This window comes from Microcaecilia unicolor, chromosome 4, assembly GCF_901765095.1.
Source record: "Microcaecilia unicolor chromosome 4, aMicUni1.1, whole genome shotgun sequence".
In the NCBI taxonomy this organism is placed as follows: Eukaryota; Metazoa; Chordata; class Amphibia; order Gymnophiona; family Siphonopidae; genus Microcaecilia; species Microcaecilia unicolor.
The window spans coordinates 6,591,724-6,616,826 of record NC_044034.1 but is presented as its reverse complement, the minus strand read 5'-3'; the positions used below and the strand labels follow the sequence as shown (position 1 = coordinate 6,616,826).

Genomic DNA, 25,103 nt, shown 5'->3' with positions numbered 1-25,103 from the left:
TTGGTGGGGTGGGAGGGAGATGAAGCAGAAGAAGGATGGGACTAGGGGGGTGGGAGGGAGAAGGAGCAGAAGACGGATGGGACTAGGGGGGTGGGAGGGAGAAGGAGCAGAAGACAGATGGGACAAGGGAGGGTGGGAGGGAGTAGGAGCAGAAGATGGATGGGACAAGGGAGGGTGGTGTCACGTCTGTGGTCGTGACCCCTCTCAAACTCACCTTATTTCCGGCGGTCAGCTTCTGAGCTATTCTTCCTGAGTTAGTGCTGTCTCTGTGTGCTGGCTGCTTCCAGCATGGCTCTGATTTCTCCACTCTACTGCATCTGTGTGTGGTAAACCTCTAGGTGCTTCAGTATGCTTTCTGCCTGTGTTTTGGTTTGTTTTTTGCTTGCCCTCTGGTGGCCAGACCTTGTGGCTGCATTGGATTGTCTGTGTGCTGTTTCCCGTTCCAGACTTCAGCCCAGTCCAGTCCGGATCTTCCGGCCTGCCAGACTTGCTTGGCTTGTTTGAGCCTGCACAGCACCCGTAGCTGCCTGGTGATTGCTGCATCTGAATCTCAGCTGCTGCTGGGTTTATTAGCCATTTGGAAACTCTCTGCTTTGCCTTTGCATCGCCTAAGGCCCTGGTTTGTTGGTGCTTGCTGCACTTCTGCCTAGTCCAGTTTATAGTCTGTATTCTTGCCTGATTCTAGTTTAGTCTTTGTGTAGCTTCTTGTACTTTATTGCTTGTTTCCCAGTCTTGTTTCTTGTTTGTATGTCTTTGTCTAGTTCTAGGTTGTCTGTGTTTCTTGTTCAGTGGCTACCTGGCAGCTTTCAGTTCTGTCTCTTATCTATCAGTGTTTTTCCCTGTTTCTGTGGCTGCTTGCAGCTTCCAGTTCGGTCCCTTGTCTGTCTGAGAGTCCTAGTCTAGTATTCTGCCTGGCCTCCCTGTGTGCTCTAGTCCCTGAGTGTATCCTGCTGGTATCCAGTTCCGGCCCTGTCCGGCAAGTCCTGCCGGCCACCTGCACCCAGGGGCTCAACTCCTGAGGAACGGTGGTCAAGTGCAGGTGATGTCTGGCTGGGGTGTGAGGTAGTTTTGCCTGCCACTGCCGCTCCTTGGCAGTGGCCCAAAGGCTCACAAACCTAGTTCCTATTTGTTGGAAAAGCGTGACAGGTGGGAGGGAGTAGGAGCAGAAGACAGATGGGACAAGGGAGGGTGGGAGGGAGTAGGAGCAGAAGACGGATGGGACTAGGGAGGGTGGGAGGAAGAAGGAGCAGAAGACGGATGGGACTAGGGAGGGTGGGAGGGAGAAGGAGCAGAAGATGGATGGGACTAGGGAGGGGGGGAGGGAGAAGGAGCAGAAGATGGATGGGACTAGGGGGGGTGGGAGGGAGAAGGAGCAGAAGATGGATGGGACTAGGGAGGGTGGGAGGGAGAAGGAGCAGAAGATGGATGGGACTAGGGAGGGTGGGAGGATCAGAAGACAGATGGGACTAGGAAGGGTGGGAGGGAGAAGGCGCAGAAGATGGATGGGACTAGGGGGGGTGGGAAGGAGAAGGAGCAGAAGACGGATGGGACTAGGGAGGGTGGGAGGGAGAAGGAGCAAAAGATGGATGGGACTAGGGAGGGTGGGAGGATCAGAAGACAGATGGGACTAGGGAGGGTGGGAGGGAGAAGGCGCAGAAGATGGATGGGACTAGGGGGGGTGGGAGGGAGAATGAGCAGAAGATGGATGCGACTAGGGGTGTGGTGGGAAGGACAAAAGAGCAGAAGATGAGTGGGACGGTGGCTGAATGGGAAAGGAAGACAACAAGAGGAGAGAGAAGTAATGGAAAAGCCAACCTGGAAAAGAATTTAGAAAACCGACACATGGAAAGTGGAAGAGAGTGGGATCAGCCCAATCAGAAAAAATTATGTTTTAAAGATTGAGATGTGCCTGCTTTGTGAAATGTACATTTTTTTTTCAGTTTTGTATTTTGCAGAGTACAGGGAAAAAAAAAAACCATTTCTGTTTCTCTGTTACCAGTATTGCCCTGCTTGTAGAGTCTATCTTTCTTGAGTGGAGGGGAGGGGATGGGAGGGGTTAAGTTTAAGATGTAGGATAATGTAACTATATTTAAACATCTTGGTTTTTCCATATGTTGATGCAGGGCAGATGTTGTTCATACTACTTAGAAATCCATCATCGTGCATTCTAATGCATTATTTTGTAGGATCCCAAGAAACACTACTCATGCCTATGTACACAATGCCCACCCAGGTTAGCTCTGGGCCCACCCAAAATGTTAGGTCTGGCTAAACCACTGTACTGCATTGCATAAAAGTCCCCCAGGAGTATTATACATATATGTGGGAAAGCCCATTAATGACCGAGGGGAAACCTGGATGGTGGGGTGCTGTTATTGATGCCCTCCCTACAGCGCCACAGTCAGCTCAGCAGCCAGGTGTCTCTACTGCACGCAAACAAGGCAGCAGAGAGCGGGCAATCGAACACACAAACTGTATATATGCAGACCTAATGATCATAATATGGGAAACACCCCGTCTTCCCTGTCCCTCTTTTGGAAAACATGCCCGTCTTCTCAGAACCTCTGTTTTGGGAAACACCCCGTCTTCCCTGCCCCTATCCCTCAGGAAATATCCCTTTTTTCCCTGCCCCTCTCTTTCTCCCATTTAGCTGGATAACATCTTATCTTAAAGGCACAGGCTGAAGCAACAATCAGGAGTAATAATTCAGAACCAGACAGGAAAGCAATGAGAATGATCACTATTTTGTCTGCTGAATTCTTCCAATCCACTCTTTTAACACTGGAAACCTTTCAGTATTTTTGAATTAGTGTTGACTGTGATACAGTTTCTACTAAGAACTGACCCAGAACCGAGCTCTTTGAAAACAAGCAGAAAATACTGGAGGGCCCATCTCGTCCACAGCATGGCCTCTTCTTGCCTTTCAGTTCCTCATTTTGGCTCTTGGGAACACTTCAGCTAGATTTTTTATGTATTTATTTAAAAGACTTATAACCCGTACATCTACAACCCTGAGCGGGGAACAATTTACATTCATAATAATACATGAAGGATGAAGTTTATCATTCCACCAACATACCTCAAAACAGTCTCTGCTAAAACATCAAAATCAACATCACTCAAAGGGTCCCAAAGTTGCCCTTATGCTAAAGAATCAAATGCTCGTTGAAACAAGACAGTATTTAAAGCCTTTTTAACTTGATGCATATTCCGTAAGGCTGGAAGCTGTGCAATGCTTCCTGTTGCTGCTGTACAAGCCAGGACAAGAACTTCATTAACCGTACAGACCTCCATCCACGGCTGGCTCCTTTCCACTGGCTCTCTTCCAAGGGCTGTATTTCCTTGAGAACAGACCCAACACCCACACGCATCTAGTATTTAGGTAACCCTTCAACACAGTCTACCACTACGGCAGCTCTGCTAAGTAAATCAAGGCAATTGATTTTGCCCATCTATTTTATTCTGAACTGTCGTAGATTTTATTACATGGATGAATCTATTAAACTTCCTGGAAGTGCTTCCCTCCTCATCTCCACAATTTTCCAAGGCTGGTAAGGAGTGACCTAGTGGTTAGGGTGGTGGACTTTGGTCCTGGGGAACTGAGGAACTGAGTTCAATTCCCGGCACAGGCAGCTCCTTGTGACTCTGGGCAAGTCACTTAACCCTCCATTGCCTGCCGCATTGAGCCTGCCATGAGTGGGAAAGTGTGGGGTACAAATGTAAATAAAATAAATAAATAAATTAAGATGGCAATCGTAAGAGGCACTGCAGGTCTGCATCTACTACAGGCAAAAGAGGGGCACCGAAAATCACTGGCTTCTGAACCATACCCCAAATGCCAGTGCTAGTCAGCCGGGGAAGTCGAGCCAGCTCCCTTGACTCAGTTTTCCTCTGCACTGCTACGGTGACACTCACTACTGGCACATGAGCACCAGGGCCTGTCCCTAACACAGGTCTGCAAAAGAGCGTGCAAGAGAAGCAGCAGCTCAGGGAAGAAGTTGCCTCATTTCCTTTCAGTCTGTTACAATTCTTTGTGCTCTCAGAATAGCACCAGTGGTTTTCACCGAGTCTTATTAAAGAGTGTTGGACTTGTATACTACTACTACTACTACTTATCATTTCTAAGGCGCTACTAGACGTACGCAGCGCTGTACACTTGAACATGAAGAGACAGTCCCTGCTCGACAGAGCTTACAATCTAATTAGGACAGACAAACAGGACAAACAAGAGATAAGGGAATATTATTAAAGTGAGGATGATAAAATAAGGGTTCTGAACAGGCCTCACCTTCATAACAATGAAGGGTATGAACTACAGTCTGCCAGATTTTATGCTATTTAAATTTATAACATGGAAGTAGTAAGGCCTTTTGAAAACCAGATCACAATATCAACTGGCTCACCATTATGCAAATATTTGTTCACCTTTTCAAAAAATGTAGTAGATTGGTGAGGCAAGATTTGTCTCATTAATCCATGCTTAGATAGATAGATAGATAGATTTATAAAATAGTCTCTACCATTTTGCCCAGCACAGACATCAGGCTCACCGGTCTATAATTTCCTGGATCGCCTCTGGAACCCTTTTTAAAAACTGGCGTTACTTTGGCCACCCTCCCATCTTCCGGTACCATGTTTGATTTTACAGATTAATTATGTATTACTAACAAGCAGTTCTACAAGTTCAATTTTCAATTCTATCACTACTCTGTGATGTATACCATCCGGTCCAGGCAAGTTGCTACTAACTGCCCCATTATGTCTTCCAGGTTTACTGAGATTTGATTCAGTTTCTTTGACTCATCAGCACTGAATACCATTTCTGGCACTGGTATCTCTCCCACATCTTCCTTGTTGAAGATGAAAGTAAAGAATTCATTTAATCTCTCCGCAATGGCCTTGGGTTCCCTGAGTGCCCCTTTTACCCCTCTGTCATCTAGTGGTCCAACCAATTCTTTTGCCAGCTTCTTGCTTCTGATATACCTACAAAAGATATGTTTTTGCCTCCAGTGCAATCTTCTTTACAAAGTTTCTCTTTGTCTTCCTTATCAGCGCTTTGCATTTGACTTGACATTCCTTATGGTGTTTCCTATTATTTTCAGTCGGATCCTTCTTCCATTTTCTGAAGGATTTTCTTTTAGTTCTAATAGCTTCCTTCAAAACACTTTTTAACTATGCCGGCTGTCGTTTGGCCTTCCTTCCTCCTTTTTTAATACATGGAATATTTCTGGCCTGGGCTTCCAGGATGGTATTTTTGAACGCATCTACGCCTGATGTAAATTTTTGACCTTTGCAGCTGCTCCTCCAAGACCCCCAAGCCTCTTGCTTGTTCAGTGACTGCTAGATCTTCCCTTTCAAAATGGTAGTTATGTTTGGATTTCTGCATCCCAAATACATGGATTAAAGAATAGCTTGCAACAGAACAGCGTGAAATCATCAAAATGAAAAATTCCTGCAGGATATGATTAAGCAGAGTGGAAAAGCAGTTGCGAAGACAGAGCACAAGCAATCTAAATTAAATCCTCATACTGTAACATTTATTCCTGCAGCAAACATGGTATTTGCACCTCCCAATGGGTCACATGTTCACATTTTACAACTATGGGGAAAAAAGCTTTGCCCACCCAGCCCAGTGCGTTCTGTGCAAGAAGGAAGGAGAAAGCCACAGTGAAAGGGTTAAAACAAAGGAGTCATCTTTTACACATCACTTCATTTGATTATCTCTGCATGGTTCAACTCTTCCTGAAGAGGACTCCAGCCCCCCCCCCCCCCCAAAAAAAAAAAACAAAAAAAAAAAACAGAAAAGAGCTTCCTGTATCAACTCTAAATCTGAACCAGTGTTCCTTAAAATCTGGTCCTGAAAATCCACTTACACAGCGGAGGCCCGAAGAGCACCGTGTCCAAGGCTTTCAGCTGCAGCTTCTGTCTGTGGCTCCGGTCACTCATCTTCAGGACGGTGCCCGTCATGGTGGCATTAGTCACTGCTAACCTGTGCAGAGAAAAATCACAAGCTTAAACCACTGCATGCTTTTACCTACTATATCAAAATAAACAGAGAAGTCTCATGTCCATCCCCAGACAGAGGGAGCCAACAGCACAGTAAACAAAGCATATCAAAAGAGGCGCAGTGGGCCTCAAAAAGCTGACTTTATTTGAAACTCAACACAGGCCATGTTTCAGCATTATGCCTAAATCAGGAGTTGTAAAATCTTGGTGTCTAACACAACTCAAGCCATTCAGTTCGGCTGGACAAATCCAAGAATGCAATTATAAGAACTTGATTCAATATAGAGAGAAGATTATCTAAAATCCTTTACAAATCATAACACACAAAGTGAACAGCAAGACTGGTTTGGGACCCTCGCACCAGACTGCAGAACTGAGGAGCACTGGGGATGGGGGCCCTGACATAGGACTGGAGTACTGGAAGATACTAAAGGAAGTGTTTGCAGTACCGGGGGACTGATGCAAGAAATGTGGGACCCTAACACGTGGCTGTAATATTGGAAATAATCTCCTGATTGTTGCAGTTGTCTGGATCTTGCTGCGTCTCAGTACGTGGTTCCACTCTCTCAGACACGGTAAGACTTACACACTCACAACAATCATTAAGCACAGCCGCAGAAGCCCAAGAGAACAGATAATCTCCTCTTTAAAGTTATATTAGATCAAACTCTTAAATTTGTCTATCTGAAATGAGTGGACCGAGAAAAGAACTTGTGTTGGACACCGTAGTAGATGACGGCAGAAAAAGACCTGCACGGTCCATCCAGTCTGCCCAACAAGATAAACTCATATGTGCTACTTTTTGTGCATACCCTACTTTGATTTGTACCTGTGCTCTTCAGGGCACAGACCGTATAAGTCTGCCCAGCACTATCCCCGCCTCGCCTCCCACCACCAACTCTGGCACAGACTGTATAAGTCTGCCCAGCACTATCCCCGCCTCCCAACCACCAGCTCTGGCACAGACCGTATACGTCTGCCCAGCACTATCCCTGCCTCCAAACCACCGAAATTTTATGGCCACTGATGCAGGCATAACACACCAACATAGCCTGTGTCGGGTGTCCAATAACGTCTGCTTCTTGTATCTTATCTTGAGGCTCACTGCGCTACTTTTCATGTGCTTCATGTCCATCACCAGTCACTGAGGGCTACTCTCACTGATAAAGTAGGATATTCACATATGGCAATAGGTCTGGGGTTAACTAAAGGGTATGTGGGATCCTCATACAGGGCTGTTATACAGAGAAGGACTGCGAAGGGGTGTAGGGGTCTTAACATAGCACTGGGGAGGGGGTTCAAAAGCCTCATACAGGGCTATAGTTCTAGGGAACATTACACAGGTAGGGTCTTGCTATAAGAGCAACAGCCCTCTGTTTGCTATTAATCAGTGTGCTGTAATTTTGGGTGGGTTTGGGAGCGGGGGGTACTGATTTGATGTATATGCTTCCTTTGTTAAATTCTTGAGTACTGCATTCACTTCTGGTCACCGTATCTCAAAAAAGATATAGCGGAATTAGAAAAGGTTCAAAGAAGAGCGACCAAAATGATAAAGTGGATGGAACTCCTACATATGAGGAAAGGCTAAAGAGGTTAGGGCTCTTCAGCTTGGAAAAGAGACGGATGAGGGGAGATATGATTGAGGTCTACAAAATCCTAAGTGGTGTACAATGAGTAGATGTAAATCAATTTTTTACTCATTCCAAAAGTACAAAGACCAGGGAACAGTTGAGGAATTTACATGGAAATACTTTTAAAACAAATAGGAGAAAATATTTTTTTCACTCAATGAATAGTTAAGCTCTGGAACTCTTTGCTGAAAGATGTGAAAACAGCAATGTGTATCTGGGTTTTAAAATAAGGTGTGGACAAGTACATAAGTATTGCCATAATGGGACAGACCGAAGGGCCATCAAGCCCAGCATCCCGTTTCCAATAGTGGTCAATCCAAAACAGTACAATACATTTTGTGCTGCTAAATAAGCAGTGGATTTTCCCCAAGTCCATTTTAATAATAGTCTATGGACTTTTCCTTTAGGAAGCTATCCAAACCTTCTTTAAACCCCACAAAACTAACTGCTTTTACCACATTCTCTGGCAAACAAATTCCAGAGTTTAATTACACGTTGAGTGAAGAAATATTTTCTCCGATTTGTTTTAATTTTACCTACTTTGTAGCTTCATTGCTTGCCCCCTAGTATTTTTGGAAAGAGTAAACAAGTGATTCACATGTACCTGTTCCACTCATTATTTTATACACCTCTTTCAATATCTCTCCTCAGCCGTCTTTTCTCCAAGCTGAAGAACCCTACCCGCTTTAGCCTTTCCTCATAGGGAAGTTGTCCCATCCCCTTTATCATTTTGGTTTCCCTTCTCTGTACCTTTTCTAATTCCACTATATCTTTTCTGAGATGCAGTGACTAGAACTGAACACAATTTCCTGGAGGAAAAGTCGGTAGTCTGCTATTGACATGGACATGGGGGAAGCCACTGCTTGCCATGGGACTGGTAACATGGAATGGTGCTACTAATTGGGTTTCTGCTAGGTGCTTGTGATCTGGATTGGGCACTGTTGGAAACAGGATAGTGGGCTAGATGGACCATGGTCTGACCCAGCATGGCTTTTCGTTATGTTCTTACACATGTGGGTCCCTCACAAAGGGGCACAGCAACAGGTGTAGGACTTTCCCATAGGGCTGTTTCTAGCCAGTATAATCTAGACATGCCAACATTCCCGCATATTCTTCTCAGGTACACCAAGATTAACTAACCTGGGCATGGCATGTCCACTTAGATGCAACTTCCGAAATGTTTCTTCATATTGAGGTAGTTCAACATAAGCAATCAACCACTGCACCACTTCTTCAACTGTCCAGTTATAGACTGAAAGAAAGAAGCAAAAAGTCACACCTTCTAGGATCTGCTTTTCTTCTGTGGCTAAACTGATACACCATATTTGCCTTCAGTTTAGCCACCCATCTGTTTATCCCAATGACTCTGTACTACCCATCTCAACCCATCGGTATATCTCAACTGCATACTAAGATGTTTCATTGTACTGAACAAACAACGTTAGCATCGTATCTAAGGGGCCCTTTTACTAAAGCTTAGCACAAACTAAATGTTAGGAAGTCTACAGGTATAAAATGGGTGTCTTGGCATTTACAGCACGTTAATTCCATTAGCACTTGCTAAGCTTTAGTAAAAAGGCCCCTATGTGATTTGAATTTTCTAATGTGCACCTACTAAAGAGTTTCACTTGTATCTGAGGATCTTATTTAGATGTGATGTGAATGTTCCTACATGCTGTCTATTATGGTGTTCTTCATATTCTGATGACATGTTTCTGTTATACAATTGTTTTACAATATGGTTAAATATTTATATTTCTTATGATATATTGTGCTACTCCTCTTACTAGTATTTGATTTCCCATCAAGTTTACCTCACTGATTCTATTTATGCTTTGCTTTGGACATTTCACCATTGTTATGTTATTAATAAAATTGTTATGTTTTATGTCAAGTTGTATACTACGTTGGGTGAATCTCTTCATCAAGGCAGTTGATATATCCCAATGAACAAACAAATATATACATCTCTAAGTGTACCACAAAAATCAAACAGTAATCAACAAATACAGAACCAAAAGATTTAATCAAGATTTGCATCAAACACAATAAAATCTTGGAAATGAATTAATACATAACACTTAAATGCCACAAAGGTAGAAGAATTCCACTGTGTCCCTGCATTCTCCTGGGGTATCTCTCATCTTACTTAACAGTTGAATTCCCTGTAATCTCCTAAAGTCTGTTCCCCTCTCGACCCCAAGCTGTCCAACTCCATGTCTACTCCAGGGCTACCTCCCTTCTCACCCTATAACACTAAAAGAGTTCCCTTAAATCAGAGAGCCAAGTCAGTCCAAAGGTCTTCAAAGATACCTGGTTCCTCTGGGTTTCAGAAATACACAGAACAAGCAATCACAGTAAACCTATTAAGTGAAAATAGCTCCAACAGGTCCATGCAGGGATGGTGCAAGGTCATTAGGCTCCTTCACTTAGGTGAAGTTTAAGCCTTTAGCCCACTCAATTAACTGTTTCCCTCCTGACATTCTGATAATTAAACTCAAAACCATGGTTAGCCCAATACTGCAGCCCCCTCATGGATATCATGATTTCAGACATTAAGAACCTTGTTTCACCTACATAATGAGAGCAATTTTCAAATGACATTTACCCAGATTAACAAGCTATTTGAAAATTGCCCACCTTCCCTGCAAGTACAAATACCAAGCTAGTGGTTATCTAAATTAGTGTGGTCATAAGGAGCTATTGATTTGTTTTCCTTGCTGACGCTCTTTGACCCACTCTGCCCCATGAGCTGCCATCTGAGGTGATAGAACAGGATTCCACAGCTACTCTTTACTCATGGCTTTGCATTAATTTTCATACTGGCACTTCCTTTCTGGCAGATAATTAAGTTGATAAAAGTAAACACAGAAGCACAGCGGTCAATGCAGTCTCCCCCCCCCCCCCCCAGATGCCGGTAAAAGTACCCAAAAAACAGGAGGACAATTGTCAGACAGCTGATTTACACTAGAAAAATGTTGCATTACCCATGGAAGTCGCTTTAAATATTGTGAGGGCAATTTATAACAATCTGCCTAAATCTGCAGCATCTGACCAAGTGGACTCTGGCGATGAAAAGCTCAGGCCTCAATAAATTGGTTAGTCTATAAGGTGCCACTTGACCCTTTCAATGATGAGCAGTACGCATTCTTCCCTGGAGCATCTGCAAAGAGCAGTGATCAGAAGAGATTCACAGAAATGATTAGTAATAGTAGTTAGCAGTAGTAATTGAAGCATAACAAATGCGCCTTACGAGATGCCAAATTCTCCATTTCTCTCAGTAGGGAAATGAATGACTGTTTGCCAACATGGTTGTCCCAGAGCTTTACAGAACCACATTAAGGCCAAGGGTTGCTTAAAATAGTAAAAAAAAAAAAAAAAGTCTCCACAATAATGGTGTTTAATTGATTCTAGTTGGATGTCGTCCTTTTTCAGGATTCCTCCTATGATCAAATCTCTTTATTCAAACACACAAAAAGTTAGAGCCAACTTACAATTTTTCCTTTTGCACATTGACTGGACGTCTAGAGAAAGATTAAGCAACTTTTCTTTCCCTTTTCTTGTTTAAGACCAGCAGACTAACCCAATTTCATATTACAGCCCCCCAAAACAGGCTCTCCCTCCCCACATTAGGCAATCAATCCAATACGAAGGCCCACAGGAAAGTCTAAACTATGAATTAGAACATTACACATTTAAGCCCAGACTATAAGCTTTGTGAGGTAGAGTCCCAGTATATTTCCCAAATTATCTGAAAGCTGGTGCCAGCACATATGTTGCAGTCTGACTAGTTGTTTTCCTTTCCATAAGCATCAAATTAAAGACAAATAGTTTCCACTGAGTCAGGTTTGGGGGTTGGGATCAGCAAATCTCCAGTATGTTAGAATGCATTTAAGAGCCAAAAGAAATGCCTTCCAGAGAAAGAATGTTCACCCTTAAGCAGAGAAAGTAGTGAATGGTCACAAAAACATAGTCCCAGCCTGCAGAGAAATCCAAACGTTTCAGTTAGAAGAATAGAGATATGTTTCCAAAAATTCTGGATGATCTATGAGCTAAGTTGGCATTCAGGGGCATTGAAAGACAAGGGCGCCCATCTTCCGACACAAATCGGGAGATGGGCGTCCTTCTCTCTGGGTCACCCAAATCGGCATAATCGAAAGCTGATTTTGGGCGCCCTCAACTGCAGTCTGTTGCAGGGACGACCAAAGTTCACGGGGTCGTGTCGGAGGCATAGCGAAGGCGGGACTGGGGCATGATTAAGACATGGGCGTCCTTGGCCGATAATGGAAAAAAGAAGGACGTCACTGATGAGCATTTGGTCGACTTTACTTGGTCCATTTTTTTTTCACGACCAAGCCTCAAAAAGGTGCCCAAACTGACCAGATGACCACCAGAGGGAATCGGGGATCACCTCCCCTTACTCCCCCAGTGATGACCAACCCCCTCCCACCCTAAAAAAAAATTATTTTTTTTTTTGCCTGCCTCAAATGTCATACCCAGCACCATGACAGCAATATGCAGGTCCCTAGAGCAGTTTTTAGTGGGTGCAGTGCACTTCAGCCTGGTGGACCCAGGTCCACCCCCCCACCCACCCGTTACACTTGTGCTGGTAAATGTGAGCCCTTCAAAACTCACCCAAAACCCGCCCTCCTTCACCCCATAGGGCTCTGGTAGTGGTGTACAGTTGTGGGGAGCGGGTTTTATTGGGGGGGATTGGGGGGCTCAGCACTGAAGGTAAGGAAGCTATGCACCTGGGAGCAATTTGTGAAGTCCACTGCAGTGCCCACTAGGGTGTCTGATTGGTGTCCTGGCATGTCAGGGGAACCAGTGCACTACGAATGCTGGCTCCTCTCACATCCAAATGCCTTGGATTTGGTCGTTTTTGAGATGGGCGCCCTCGGTTTCCATTATCACCGAAAACCGGGACAACCATTTCTAAGGTTTTTTGTTTTTTTTTTTTTAAATTTTGTTGCATTTGTACCCCGCACTTTCCCACTCACGGAAGGCTCAATGCGGCTTACATGGGGCAATGGAGGGTTAAGTGACTTGCCCAGAGTCACAAGGAGCTGCCTGTGCCTGAAGTGGGAATCTAACTCAGTTCCTCAGTTCCCCAGGACCAAAGTCCACCACTCTAACCACTAGGCCACTCCTCCGCTCCTAAATGTAGATCCTAAATGTTGAGATTTGGGCGGCCCCGACCGTATTATCTAAACAAAAGATGGACACCCACCTTGTTTCGATAATAGTGGTTTCCCCGCCCCTTCATGGGGCCGTCCTGCGGGGACGCCCTCAGGAAAACTTGGGCATCCCCCGTTTGATTATGCCCCCCATTATTCACCTCAACATTTAGGGAACTCATCATCAATAGCAATTCTCACCACGGGGTAAAATGTGGAGCAATATGGGGCCTCACTAGAAAAACGTACGCGCCAGCTCTCTCAATAAAACGCTGCAAGATTTATTTCATTATTTATTACGATTTATTTACCGCCTTTTTTCACAGAATTCACTCAAGGAGGTGTACAATAAGAATAAATCAAACATAAGCAATAGACAAGGCCCCAAATACCTGCTCCATTTGTTAGCTAGATTACCAAAGTCAAAACTCCTTCCCATTTCTAGTAGTGCAGCGTGATGCTCTGACAATTTCATCACTTCATAATCCTGCAACCGAAGGCACCGTTCCGTCCTTTCAGATGTCTTGAGCTCATCAGCCCTCAAAGCCTGCAAACAGCGACAAACTTGCAAATACTCCTAAAATTCCTTGATCAAGAGATGGAAGAAGTAACTAACCCGTTAGTCTCTCACACACACAGAGCTGCAGGTACTACAGCAGGACGTGCTTATCCTCTCCTACCCTAAGAGCACCTTTCTGACCTCATGTGCAAAATGCTTTACGTTAGTACCTTATTTTCTTACTCCAGTTATTTTATCTTATCTATATGTTCCATCTTTGTTTACACCCTATGCTATCTATTAAATTTTAACTCCATACGCATTTTATGCTTATTTTGAAAATGTATTGTTAGTCTTACATGTAATGTTGATCGTATGTTTATTTTTATTAATTATGTATATTTGGTGCAGGATATAAATATGTTAAATAAATAAATATTGCGATGACATTGCAATGTTTCAATATTGCCTATGTTTGACTTATTCAGTAAACTCCTTCATAAAGGCAAGTAAATAAATCCGAATAAATAAGATGCCCAAAGAAAAATCAGTTCAGGAAAAGCAGGATCAGGAGATGTTTAATGTACAAACATGGCTAGAGTGATAGTAAACGAGTGTGGAGAAGCCCCATTTCCTTAGGGTCTTCTGCAGGCCCCGGCTAATCATCATCGGGGACCAACATAAAGCTCTGGTGGCTAGTGCAGCACCATTTAGCCCCGGATATTCAGTGCCAGAGGCCCACACACGGCTAATTTAGATGGCCACGGTCAGGGTTAAAAAAAAATGCTGACCACCACCAGCTGAGTATCTGCCCCATTTTGTTTAACTATGTACCACAGAAACAGAAGCCTGCGCAGCCTTCTACATGGAATGTTGCTAGTGGAATAGCAACATTCCATGTAGAATCTCCAATAGTAGCAACATTCCATGTAGACTCTCAAATAGTAGCAACATTCCATGTAGAATCTCCAATAGTAGCAACATTCCATGTAGACTCTCCAATAGTAGCAACATTCCATGTAGACTCTCCAATAGTAGCAACATTCCATGTAGAATCTCAAATAGTAGCAACATTCCATGTAGAATCTCCAATAGTAGCAACATACCATGTAGAATCTCAAATAGTAGCAACATTCCATGTAGAATCTCCAATAGTAGCAACATTCCATGTAGAATCTCCAATAGTAGCAACATACCATGTAGAATCTCCAATAGTATCTATTTTATTTTTGTTACATTTGTACCCTGCGCTTTCCCACTCATGGCAGGCTCAATGCGGCTTACATGGGGCAATGGAGGGTTAAGTGACTTGCTCAGAGTCACAAGGAGCTGCCTGTGCCTGAAGTGGGAATCAAACTCAGTTCCTCAGTTCCCCAGGACCAAAGTCCACCACCCTAACCACTAGGCCACTCCTCCACTGTTGCTACTATTGGAGATTCTACATGAAATGTTGCTATTCCACTAGCAACATTCCATGTAGAAGTCGGCCCTTGCAGATCACCAATGTGGCCGCGCAGGCTTCTGCTTCTGTGAGTCTGACGTTGCTAGTGGAATAGCAACATTCCATGTAGAATCTCCAATAGTAGCAACATTCCATGTAGAATCTCCAATAGTATCTATTTTATTTTTGTTACATTTGCACCCTGCGCTTTCCCACTCATGGCAGGCTCAATGCGGCTTACATGGGGCAATGGAGGGTTAAGTGACTTGCCCAGAGTCACAAGGAGCTGCCTGTGCCTGAAGTGGGACTCAAACCATTTCCTCAGTTCCCCAGGACCAAGGTCCACCACCCTAACCACTAGGTCACTCCTCCACTGTTGCTATTATTTGAGATTCTACATGGAATGTTGCTATTCCACTAGCAACATTCCATGTAGAAGTTGTGGCCCTTGCAGATCACCAATGTGGCCGCGCAGGCTTCTCTGACGTCCTGCACGTATGTGCAGGACATCAGACTCACAGAAACAGAAGCCTGCGCAGCCTTCTACATGGAATGTTGCTAGTGGAATAGCAACATTCCATGTAGACTCTCCAATAGTAGCAACATTCCACGTAGAATCTCCAATAGCAGCAACATTCCATGTAGAATCTCCAATAGTAGCAACATTCCACGTAGAATCTCCAATAGTAGCAACATTCCATGTAGAATCTCAAAGAGTAGCAACAGAACCTCAAATAGTAGCAACATTCCATGTAGAATCTCCAGTAGTATCTATTTTATTTTTGTTACATTTGTACCCTGCACTTTCCCACTCATGGCAGGCTCAATGCGGCTTACATGGGGCAATGGAGGGTTAAGTGACTTGCCCAGAGTCACAAGGAGCTGCCTGTGCCTGAAGTGGGAATCAAACTCAGTTCCTCAGTTCCCCAGGACCAAAGTCCACCACCCTAACCACTAGGCCACTCCTCCACTGTTGCTACTATTTGAGATTCTACATGGAATGTTGCTATTCCACTAGCAACATTCCATGTAGAAGTTGTGGCCCTTGCAGATCACCAATGTGGCCGCGCAGGCTTCTCTGACGTCCTGCACATATGTGCAGGACATCAGACTCACAGAAACAGAAGCCTGCGCAGCCTTCTACATGGAATGTTGCTAGTGGAATAGCAACATTCCATGTAGAATCTCCAATAGTAGCAACATTCCATGTAGACTCTCCAATAGTAGCAACATTCCACGTAGAATCTCCAATAGCAGCAACATTCCATGTAGAATCTCCAATAGTAGCAACATTCCATGTAGAATCTCCAATAGTAGCAACATTCCATGTAGAATCTCAAAGAGTAGCAACAGAACCTCAAATAGTAGCAACATTCCATGTAGAATCTCCAGTAGTATCTATTTTCTTTTTGCTACATTTGTACCCCGCACTTTCCCACTCATGGCAGGCTCAATGCGGCTTACATGGGGCAATGGAGAGTTACGTGACTTGCCCAGAGTCACAAGGAGCTGCCTGTGCCTGAAGTGGGAATCAAACTCAGTTCCTCAGTTCCCCAGGACCAAAGTCCACCACCCTAACCACTAGGCCACTCCTCCACTCATTGTGTTTAACTATGTACCATGTAGAGGCTGTGCCAGCTTCTGCCAGACTGTACGTACTGTGGTCCTAGATGTTTGTGCACCACTGTATAAACACCCATGTGAGGAGTAATCTTACCAAGGTTTTTCTGCATGTACACTAAGGCCTGTTTTCTCCATATCTATGTTAGGTGAATGTTCTAATGCTACTTATTAGGTGTATTATTACTATTATGCTAACGTTGTATTATATCTCTGGTATTTCAATTCCAGTGCTCTTAAACGTGTTTATCTTTGAACCTGTTTCACGGTAATTCTATTATTAGGTTTCAATGTATTGTTTTCAGGTTTACCTCATTTATTGTATTTAGTGGTTTTAACATAATTGTATGTTTTATGTTAAACTCTACCTGCTGTACACCGCCTTGGGTGAATCTCTTCATAAAGGTGGCTAATAAATCCCAATAAATAAATGAAATGTGAATGGGACGCGTCAATTATTGGATGCTGGTTTGGAATTCTTGTTCTCTTGTTTGGTTGTACCATTTTTCCTTGGATATGTTATGGACGTTCTCGTGTATTGTACGGTCTTTTTGTGTGCCATTCTTCAGTAAAGAGATTTAAAAACAACCAACCAACCAAAAAATCTTTATTGCTCAAATACAAACCAAAACAATGCCCGACACAGGCCATGTTTAGCACACAAAGGGGCTGTGTCAGGGGTTATGTGGTATATATAAAGCTCTTCAAAACCAAAAATATATCAATAACCTCTTGGATAAGGAAACGTAGCAAATGAAAAAAAAAAAAAATCAGCACAGTGACTGTACATACTCACTCTCGGTTCCTCCCTCGCTCATGTTTCCCACACATCCCTAAAACTCCATCGCTTTGTTTCTCTCTCCACTTCTATGGCAAAAAGCAGCTCAGTGAACAATGCCATTTTTAGACCTGAAAACACCCTGCATCCACCCAGATTGCTTGGAAAAGTACCTTCTGTCTTTTTTGGCATGCCAGACAACAGAAAACTGTGATTAGTTAGTTGTAGGAGACTCAGCCTAGCAGTCGTTTTCAAGGCCTGGCAGTAAAAGTGAGTGATGTCAAAGAACTCAGAATCTGCTCAACCAATGGATAAATAAGCCCACTGATAGAATCTTTGATTCAGTGAATTACAGAACAAGTCACATGTCCTGCTTTGACCTAGGGAGATTTCTACCTCTTTTACCTCTGTGACCTTGACCCAAGGGCAGAGTCAGCTCATCATCTAGGGAAGCAGCTCTATTGAAAGCAAACAGCCACCGGGGTGTACATTTACTCACCAGGAGGGCAGGCAGTTTTCTAGAGCTCACTTATCCAGGGAAGAACTTTGTAATTCTATTTACTATGTAAGCCACATTGAACCTGCTATGTATGGGAAAGTGTGGGGTACAAATGTAATAAATAAATAAATCGCCTTCATTAGTATATACATATGAAACAAATTTTAAATATTTAAAACATGTTGTCCAAATGATTCATTTCCCAGGATCATTCTGGGAGGGGTAATCATGATTGTTTATCAAACTCTTGGAGGAGGGGGGGGGAGGAACACTAGGGGCCTGAAAATTCACCTTGTGTGACTAATCCCATGTGCCAGCCTTGTCCATGCAATGTTAACCCCCTGTCCCTGGTCTGTCTGTGTGTGGCTTCTCTCTACAATCCACAGGACAAGCATTCTTAGATTTAAAATGCACCCAGTTCCAAGATACAGAGCCTGCATTTTTTCATACGCCAAACAAACCATACACAAGCAGTAACTTATAAGTACCTGTCACCCTCTCTTACTGATTATAATAAGTGAGTCTCTAGCAAAGGTACAACATCAAGCAGCCAGCTTAACCTCAAAACTCTTGAATCAGGCAAGAAAACTGTCAGCTATTCAAACAATGTTAGAATAGGCATACTGGGTCAGACCAATAGTCCATCTAGTCCAGTATCATGTTTCCAACAGTGGACAATACAGGTCACAAGTACCTGGCAGAAACTCAAATAGTAGTAACATTCCATGCTACCAATCCTGGGACACGAAGTGACTTCCCCATGACTGTCTAAAAAGCACACTATGGACTTTTCCTCCAAGAACTTGTCCAAACCTTTTTTAACCCAGATACGCTAACTGCTGTTACTACATTCTCCGGCAAAGAGTTCCAGAGCTTAACTATTCGTTGAGCGAAAAAATATTTCCTCCTATTTGTTTTAAAAGTGTTTCCATGTAACTTCATTGAGTTTCCCCTAGTCTTTGTGCTTTCTGAAAGAGTAAAAATTAATTCACTTCTACTCGTTCTACACCACTCAGGATTTTGTGGACTTCAATCATTTCTAAGCTGAAGAACCCTAACCTCTTTAGCCTTTCCTCATATGAGAGGAGTTCCATCCCCTTTATCAGTTTGGTTGCTCTTCTTTGAACCTTTTCTACATAGTAACATAGTAGATGATGGCAGATAAAGACCTGTACGGTCTATCCAGTCTGCCCGAAGAGATAAACTGACAACATAAGCTATGAGGTGAAACAAGGTGATACAACATACGTACACCTGAACTTGATTTATCAATGCTAATTTCAGGGCAAAGACCGTAGAAGTCTGCCTGGTACTGTCCTTGTTCAAAAACTTTTGACGTTGTTATCAAACCCCTTGATAAGCTCCATTCCAGTCCATCCAAATCTATCTGGCCACGATCAAAGCATAGACTGTAGAAGTCCGTCCCGTACTGGCTTTGCTTCCCAATTACCAGTGTTGCCACACAGTCTGTGCTAAGCTTCTTAAGAACATAAGAGTAGCCATACTGGGTCAGACCAATGGTCCATCTAGCCCACTGTCCTGTTCCCAAACAGTGGCCAAGCCAGGTCACAAGTACCTGGCAGAAACCATTAGTAGCAATGGGACCCCTTCCCGTGCACTCTGCTCCATGGATAAATCCTTCTTAGCTGTTCCCTTCTCCACTACTGCCAACTCCAGACTTCGCGCCTTCTGTCTCGCTGCACCCTACGCCTGGAATAAACTTCCTGAGCCCCTATGTCTTGCCCCATCCTTGGCCACCTTTAAATCTAGACTGAAAACCCACCTCTTTAACATTGCTTTTGACTCGTAATCACTCGCCTCCACCTACCCTCCTCTCTTCCTTCCCGTTCACATTAATTGATTTGATTACTTTATTTATTTTTTGTCTATTAGATTGTAAGCTCTTTGAGCAGGGACTGTCTTTCTTCTATGTTTGTGCTGCGTACGCCTTGTAGCGCTATAGTAATGCTAAATAGTAGTAGCAATTCCATGCTCCCAATCCCAAAGCAACAGAGGTGCCCAGTTAAAGGACTGCCTTCCAAATACTTGTCATGCAGTGTTTGCATAGTGTCTCCAACAGTTAAGATACAACATATATATAAATACAATATAGACATTTCTAAGGAAAGATAGTTGTTTCCTTGCAGCAGTGTAGCAAACACACACCTCTCTTTACTGGTACTGCAACAAGAGAGGTTCACATTGTAAACCCCCAGGGGGTGCTCATATGGGCTGAGGCCCTCTAGTGGCTTATGTCCAGGCTCCCACGCGCTCTGAACAGCTTGTAAGGACCTGTGCTCCTCCTGTCCTCCACCTGCCCTCACAGGCCCAGGCTCCTGAGCAGAACTCCAGCAAGTCTTTCTCCCAGCAACTTGCAAGCACCAACCTCAATATCCTGGGCTCCCTTCTCACTCAGGGTGACTGCTCGGCCTTGCCTTCCTCCTACTGGAAATCTTTTCCAGTTATGTCCACCGTGCCCCAGTCACTCCTCTGGTGCATGGACAGTGACCCACTGCACTTTCCCTGGGACTATAACTCGGATTCTCCAGCCTTCACCAATATGCAAATTAGGCAGTCATCAAATGCAAATTCAATTTATTAGTACTTGGCTTCAGTTTTGTGGGAACAACTTCTTTACAAGTATTACTCCTTAGCAAATACACTCACTGAGCCCATTCCCTTGGGGAGACATGGGTCACAGTTTAAACAGCCTCCACCCCTGGACAGGACTTTCTTCATTCACCACAACTTTACCGTCCTGTCCTCCACCCCACGGCTGTTAGTCCATTTCAAATAATGCCCAAGTCCATCAATAACCTAGCCTGGTAAGTACCTTCACTTTCCCCCTGCTGTCCTCAGGCTTCAGGCTGTTTGGGTCCCTCCATCTCCTCCTCCAGGCAATCTCCTCCAGCAGGCTTCAGGCTCTCCAGGTTCCCATCTCCTTTTTCCAGCTCTTCGGTAGGTACTGTTTAAATAGGGCTGCTAATAGGCCACCCCACCCTTCCTGGGCCCCTCCTCCTAGTTCTGGAAGAGTCCAGAACCTTCTGGGTGCCTTTTCTCTTAAAGGAAAATCTTCTGCTACCTCATGTTCAGTCCTTGGCTGGAGCTCCCTCTACTGGCCCCCTCAGGTCATTACCCTGATGTCCAATGGGAGCTCCCTCTAGGGACCATATCAAGGCATTTTCCCCGTTTCCAGGCAGATGGCGCCCTCTGGCGGCCTCCTCAGGGTAGGGCAAGCACTGTGTTCATCACAAAATGAAAACAGTAAGTCGGACTTATGGTCACTGATTTTGGGCTTCACCTCTCTTAATTCCACCTGCTGAAGACAAATGTGGGGCTCTGCAGATATGTATGTGTGGCCAGGGTTCACCTCCACTTCCATCACTTGAGCCAGGTTGAGGGCTCAGTAGAAAGTACTGCCATGACAAAGACTGGGGTTAAATTCCTAAACCAAGACTCTGGCTGTCTGTAGGGAGGTTGCAGAGGCAATGTATTTAACATGGGTGGTTGTGGGTTTTTTTTTTCTTTTGTCTTATGTATTTATATATGCTCTCTGCTGTGATAATTTATATGAATATTCCTGTATTTAGGTTAACACATATACTGTAAGGTCTGTATGTACTATGGGTCACTTATTATTTCTTATGTTCTTATGCACCAACACTAACACTTCCAGTTATTAAAAAACTTGCGACCAGGCAGACAATCTAAGAACATAAGAATAGCCATATTGGGTCAGACCAAGGGTCCATCTAGCCCAGTATTCTGCTTCCAACAGTAGCCAATCCAGGTCCCAAGTACCTGGCAGAAACCCAGTCTACTCCCTTATTTCTCTTAATATGCTGTACACCATGCAATGAAGGTACAATGTAGTAAATTTAAAACAAATCAGAGAAAAACATTTCTTCACTCAATGTGTAATTAAACTCTGGAATTCGATGCCAGAGAATGTAGTAAAGGCGGTTAGCTTAGCGGAGTTTAAAAAAGGGTTTGGACAGCTTCCTAAAGGAAAAGTCCATAGACCATTATTAAATGGACTTGGGGAAAATTCACTATTTCTGGGATAAGCTGTATAAAATGTTTTGTACTTTTTGGGGATCTTGCCAGGTACTTGTGACCTGGATTGGCCACTGTTGGAAACAGGATGCTGGGCGTGATGGACCTCTGGTCTTTCCCAGTATGGAAATACTTATGTACCAGCTGGAGTGATATTCTTTCAAAAAGGCAGGTAATAAACTGCAGGGAGAGAACAGACAGTCTCAGAGACTGTTGTGAATTAATGATGGAAAGCTGCCAATTCTTGGAAATCAAATACATTCCTTCTCATTTGAATTTCCTTTATGTTTACTCTCACTCTCACATTAGATCTAACAATGAATCATCATGTACAGCCTTTAGTATTCTGTTCATTCAGGCCAAACTGCAGGAACCTCCTCTAACGGAGCACCATTCAGTGGACATCTCTGCCTGACCACAGCCTGCTGCTCTAAGATTAGCCTCATAAGCAACAAAGGTCACTTGTCAGAGGCGCAAAAAAATGGGATCATGTAACAACGTTACTGAATTCAGAACACTGGGAATCACTTTCAAAATCCAGTCCACGGGTTTACTCTTATTCCTTTCACGAGTATGAATTCCTTATTCATCAGGACGGCACAGCAAAGTCTCCTGGTGGTCCCTTCCTTTCGGCATGTTTTTGAAGACATGATCAGGCATAGCTTCTTTGATGTGGTAGTCCATAATTTGCTACTTGGACAACTTAGGTATAGGAGGGTCTGTCCTCAGTTGGTTCCGAGGATTTTTAAAATCCTGATCCTATCAAGTCAAATCTCCTAATTCCATCTCCCCCAATGGGCTTCAGACTGCAGAGTACCACAGGAATCCCCCCTTACACCCATTTTACTCAATATTATGACGTCCCCCTTTCAAAGATTCTATTGAAGAAGTGCTATCTATCATCAAACCTGGTCTAGACATGATGGAGAATTGGGCCTCCACTTTAAACTAAAATTTCAGTTATTACCCAACCCTCACCGTGTCATTAACGTCACAACTGATAATGTAACGTATCCACTGGAGTCCCAACTAAAGATACTTGGTATAAGAATTGATTCCTACATGTTATTCACATCCAAGTACAAGCAGTCATTACAGAAACCTTTAAAGCAATGTGGAAACTAAAAAGAATCAGTTATCTCTTCCCTAATGATATGTTTAGAACCTTAGTACAAATATTAACATTATCTCACTTCGATTACTGCAATGTCATTTATGCTGGTTGTCAGGAATTTCCCTTGAAAAAACTGCAGACAGCTCAAAATACAGCAGCCAGATTAGTCTACAAGGCTACGAGATCTGAAAGTGCAGCCCCTTTGCTTATGAAGTTACCCTGGCTCCCACCCAAAGCCAGAACATTCAAACTATGTACATTTGTTTTCAAAACTCTTTATGGCTTAACCCCTGCTTATATGCAACCTTTAATTGCGCTCCCCCTTTGCAATGCTATCCCTGTTTCAAGAGATTATCTAACCGTCCACTAGCCCCATTGCAAAAACATGACCTACAAGTCAATCTATACGTGTCAGGATTCTCTAACCTATGTACGAAATGGTGGAATTCCCTCCCAAAATTCATCAGACGGGAACCTAATTTATTTGATATTCCAGAAATACTTCAAAGCCTCTCTGTTTAAGCGGTTTTCCCATGGATGATCATAATTAAACCCCTAATTGTACAATTATTCCAATTTCTCAGTTCCATTATAATTGTTATTATACAACGAAGACTATAAACTGCTACCTTTTTGCAACTAGCATTTGATTCCATATTACAAATTTTAATTACTCAATCCTCATTTATTTTACTACTACTTAATGTATACTATCCCGCATCACGTTTTGTACTGTTAATCACAATAAGTTGTTAGCAACATTGAACCTGATCTATTGGGATAGTGTGGGATATAAATAAACAAATAAATGTGGTCAGTCCCATGCTATGAAACAAGCTTCTTTAGTAGCAGCAGATGAATCCACAAACTAGTGGGTTGTATCCGCCACCAGCAAGTGGAGATAGAGATCACTGACTTTCATCCTAGGGGTCACTCAGGAGTAGAAGCCTGCTTAGATGGGTGACGACCACTAGAGGGCATTCTATGGGTGGAGGCCCTTGTGTTATTTTGTAGAGGCCACTACGGGAAGCCCTGCCTCAATGATAGCCCTGACACAGATGGCTGGAAAGGGGGAGGTTACCCTTGTGTTGAAAGGGGAGAGCCCATGGCAGAAGGTAGGAATAGTTTCCTTCAGAAGGCAAGCCCATTGGATAAGGTTCTGTAACTTTTCCAGAATATAGGAGGAGCCCAGGAAGGGTGGGGTTCGTAGGAAGCAACCCTTTAAAAACACCTAATCCCAAGAAGAGAGCAGAAGGAAACCAACAAGAAGAAGGGAAAATTAGGTTCTTTCCATGATAATTTTCTTTCCTTTAGTCATAGCAGATGAAGCCATTATGTATGGGTTGTGTCCATCAACCAGCAGGGGGAGATAGAGAGAACTCAACTTTTCTCAGTGCCTCATGGCCAGCTAGCTCCATTGCCTCTTCAGTATTTGAAGCTTCCAAAGCAGTATGGCAAACCGCAATGGGAATAACAAACTTTCCTCACAGCGAACGATGGCCCCTTAACAAGGGCATGAACTCAAAAAAGGAGGGAATGAACTCATCCTCCTGGAGGGAATAAACTCGTCCTCCACTTTGTTTAAACGGAGGGAATACTTGCATCCTCCTGGAAACTCATCCTCCCAAAACATGAACTGGAGGGAATGAACTCATCCTCCTATAACTGTATCAAGAATCCTGAAGACTGTTTTCCGACTCCCCAAGGAAGGAATATAACTTCAGGAAACAAGAACAGCACCTAAAATCAGAATCACTGCAATACAGACAATCATACAGGGAGGGCTCATGGCTTCATCTGCTATGACTAAAGGAAAGAAAATTATCATGGTAAGAACCTAATTTTCCCTTCCTTGTCATCAAGCAGATGAAGCCATTACGTATGGGATATAACAAAGCAATCCCTAAATAGGGTGGGAACAAGCCACACCATGCGCTAGCACCTGTGCCCCAAAACGCGCATCCCTCCTGGCAGCCACATCCAGCCTCTAATGTCGGGCGAAAGAGAGCTTAGAAGCCCATGTTGCAGCACTGCAAATCTCATGAAGAGATAGTGCTCCAGTTTCCGCCCAGGACGAGGAAATCGCTCTTGTAGAATGTGCCTTAAAGGCTTCAGGCGGAGCCCGGCCAGATATGCTGAAAAGATAGCATCCTTGAGCCAATGGGCAATAGTGGCTTTAGACGCTGAAGACCCTCTGCGAGGACCTGCAAACAGCACAAAAAGATTGGAGAGGGGAGAGGTGACTAAGTGGGAGGCCAGCAAGAAGCAGATTGCAGTAGTCT

The 25,103-nt window shown here is 43.7% G+C and overlaps 1 protein-coding gene across 6 annotated transcripts in view; it reads right to left on the bottom strand.

The window, feature by feature from the left end:
- The window catches only part of STIM1 (stromal interaction molecule 1), a 296,537-nt gene that overhangs the window by 101,250 nt on the left and 170,184 nt on the right, over positions 1 to 25,103 (bottom strand). For all 6 annotated transcript variants that reach the window (XM_030199835.1, XM_030199832.1, XM_030199836.1 and 3 more), the window contains exons 5-6: positions 8,778 to 8,889; positions 5,874 to 5,989 (exon numbers count right to left, since the gene is read on the bottom strand). In XM_030199835.1, the coding sequence (XP_030055695.1) occupies positions 5,874 to 5,989; positions 8,778 to 8,889 (228 nt within the window). The remainder of the gene's footprint in view (positions 1 to 5,873; positions 5,990 to 8,777; positions 8,890 to 25,103) is intronic.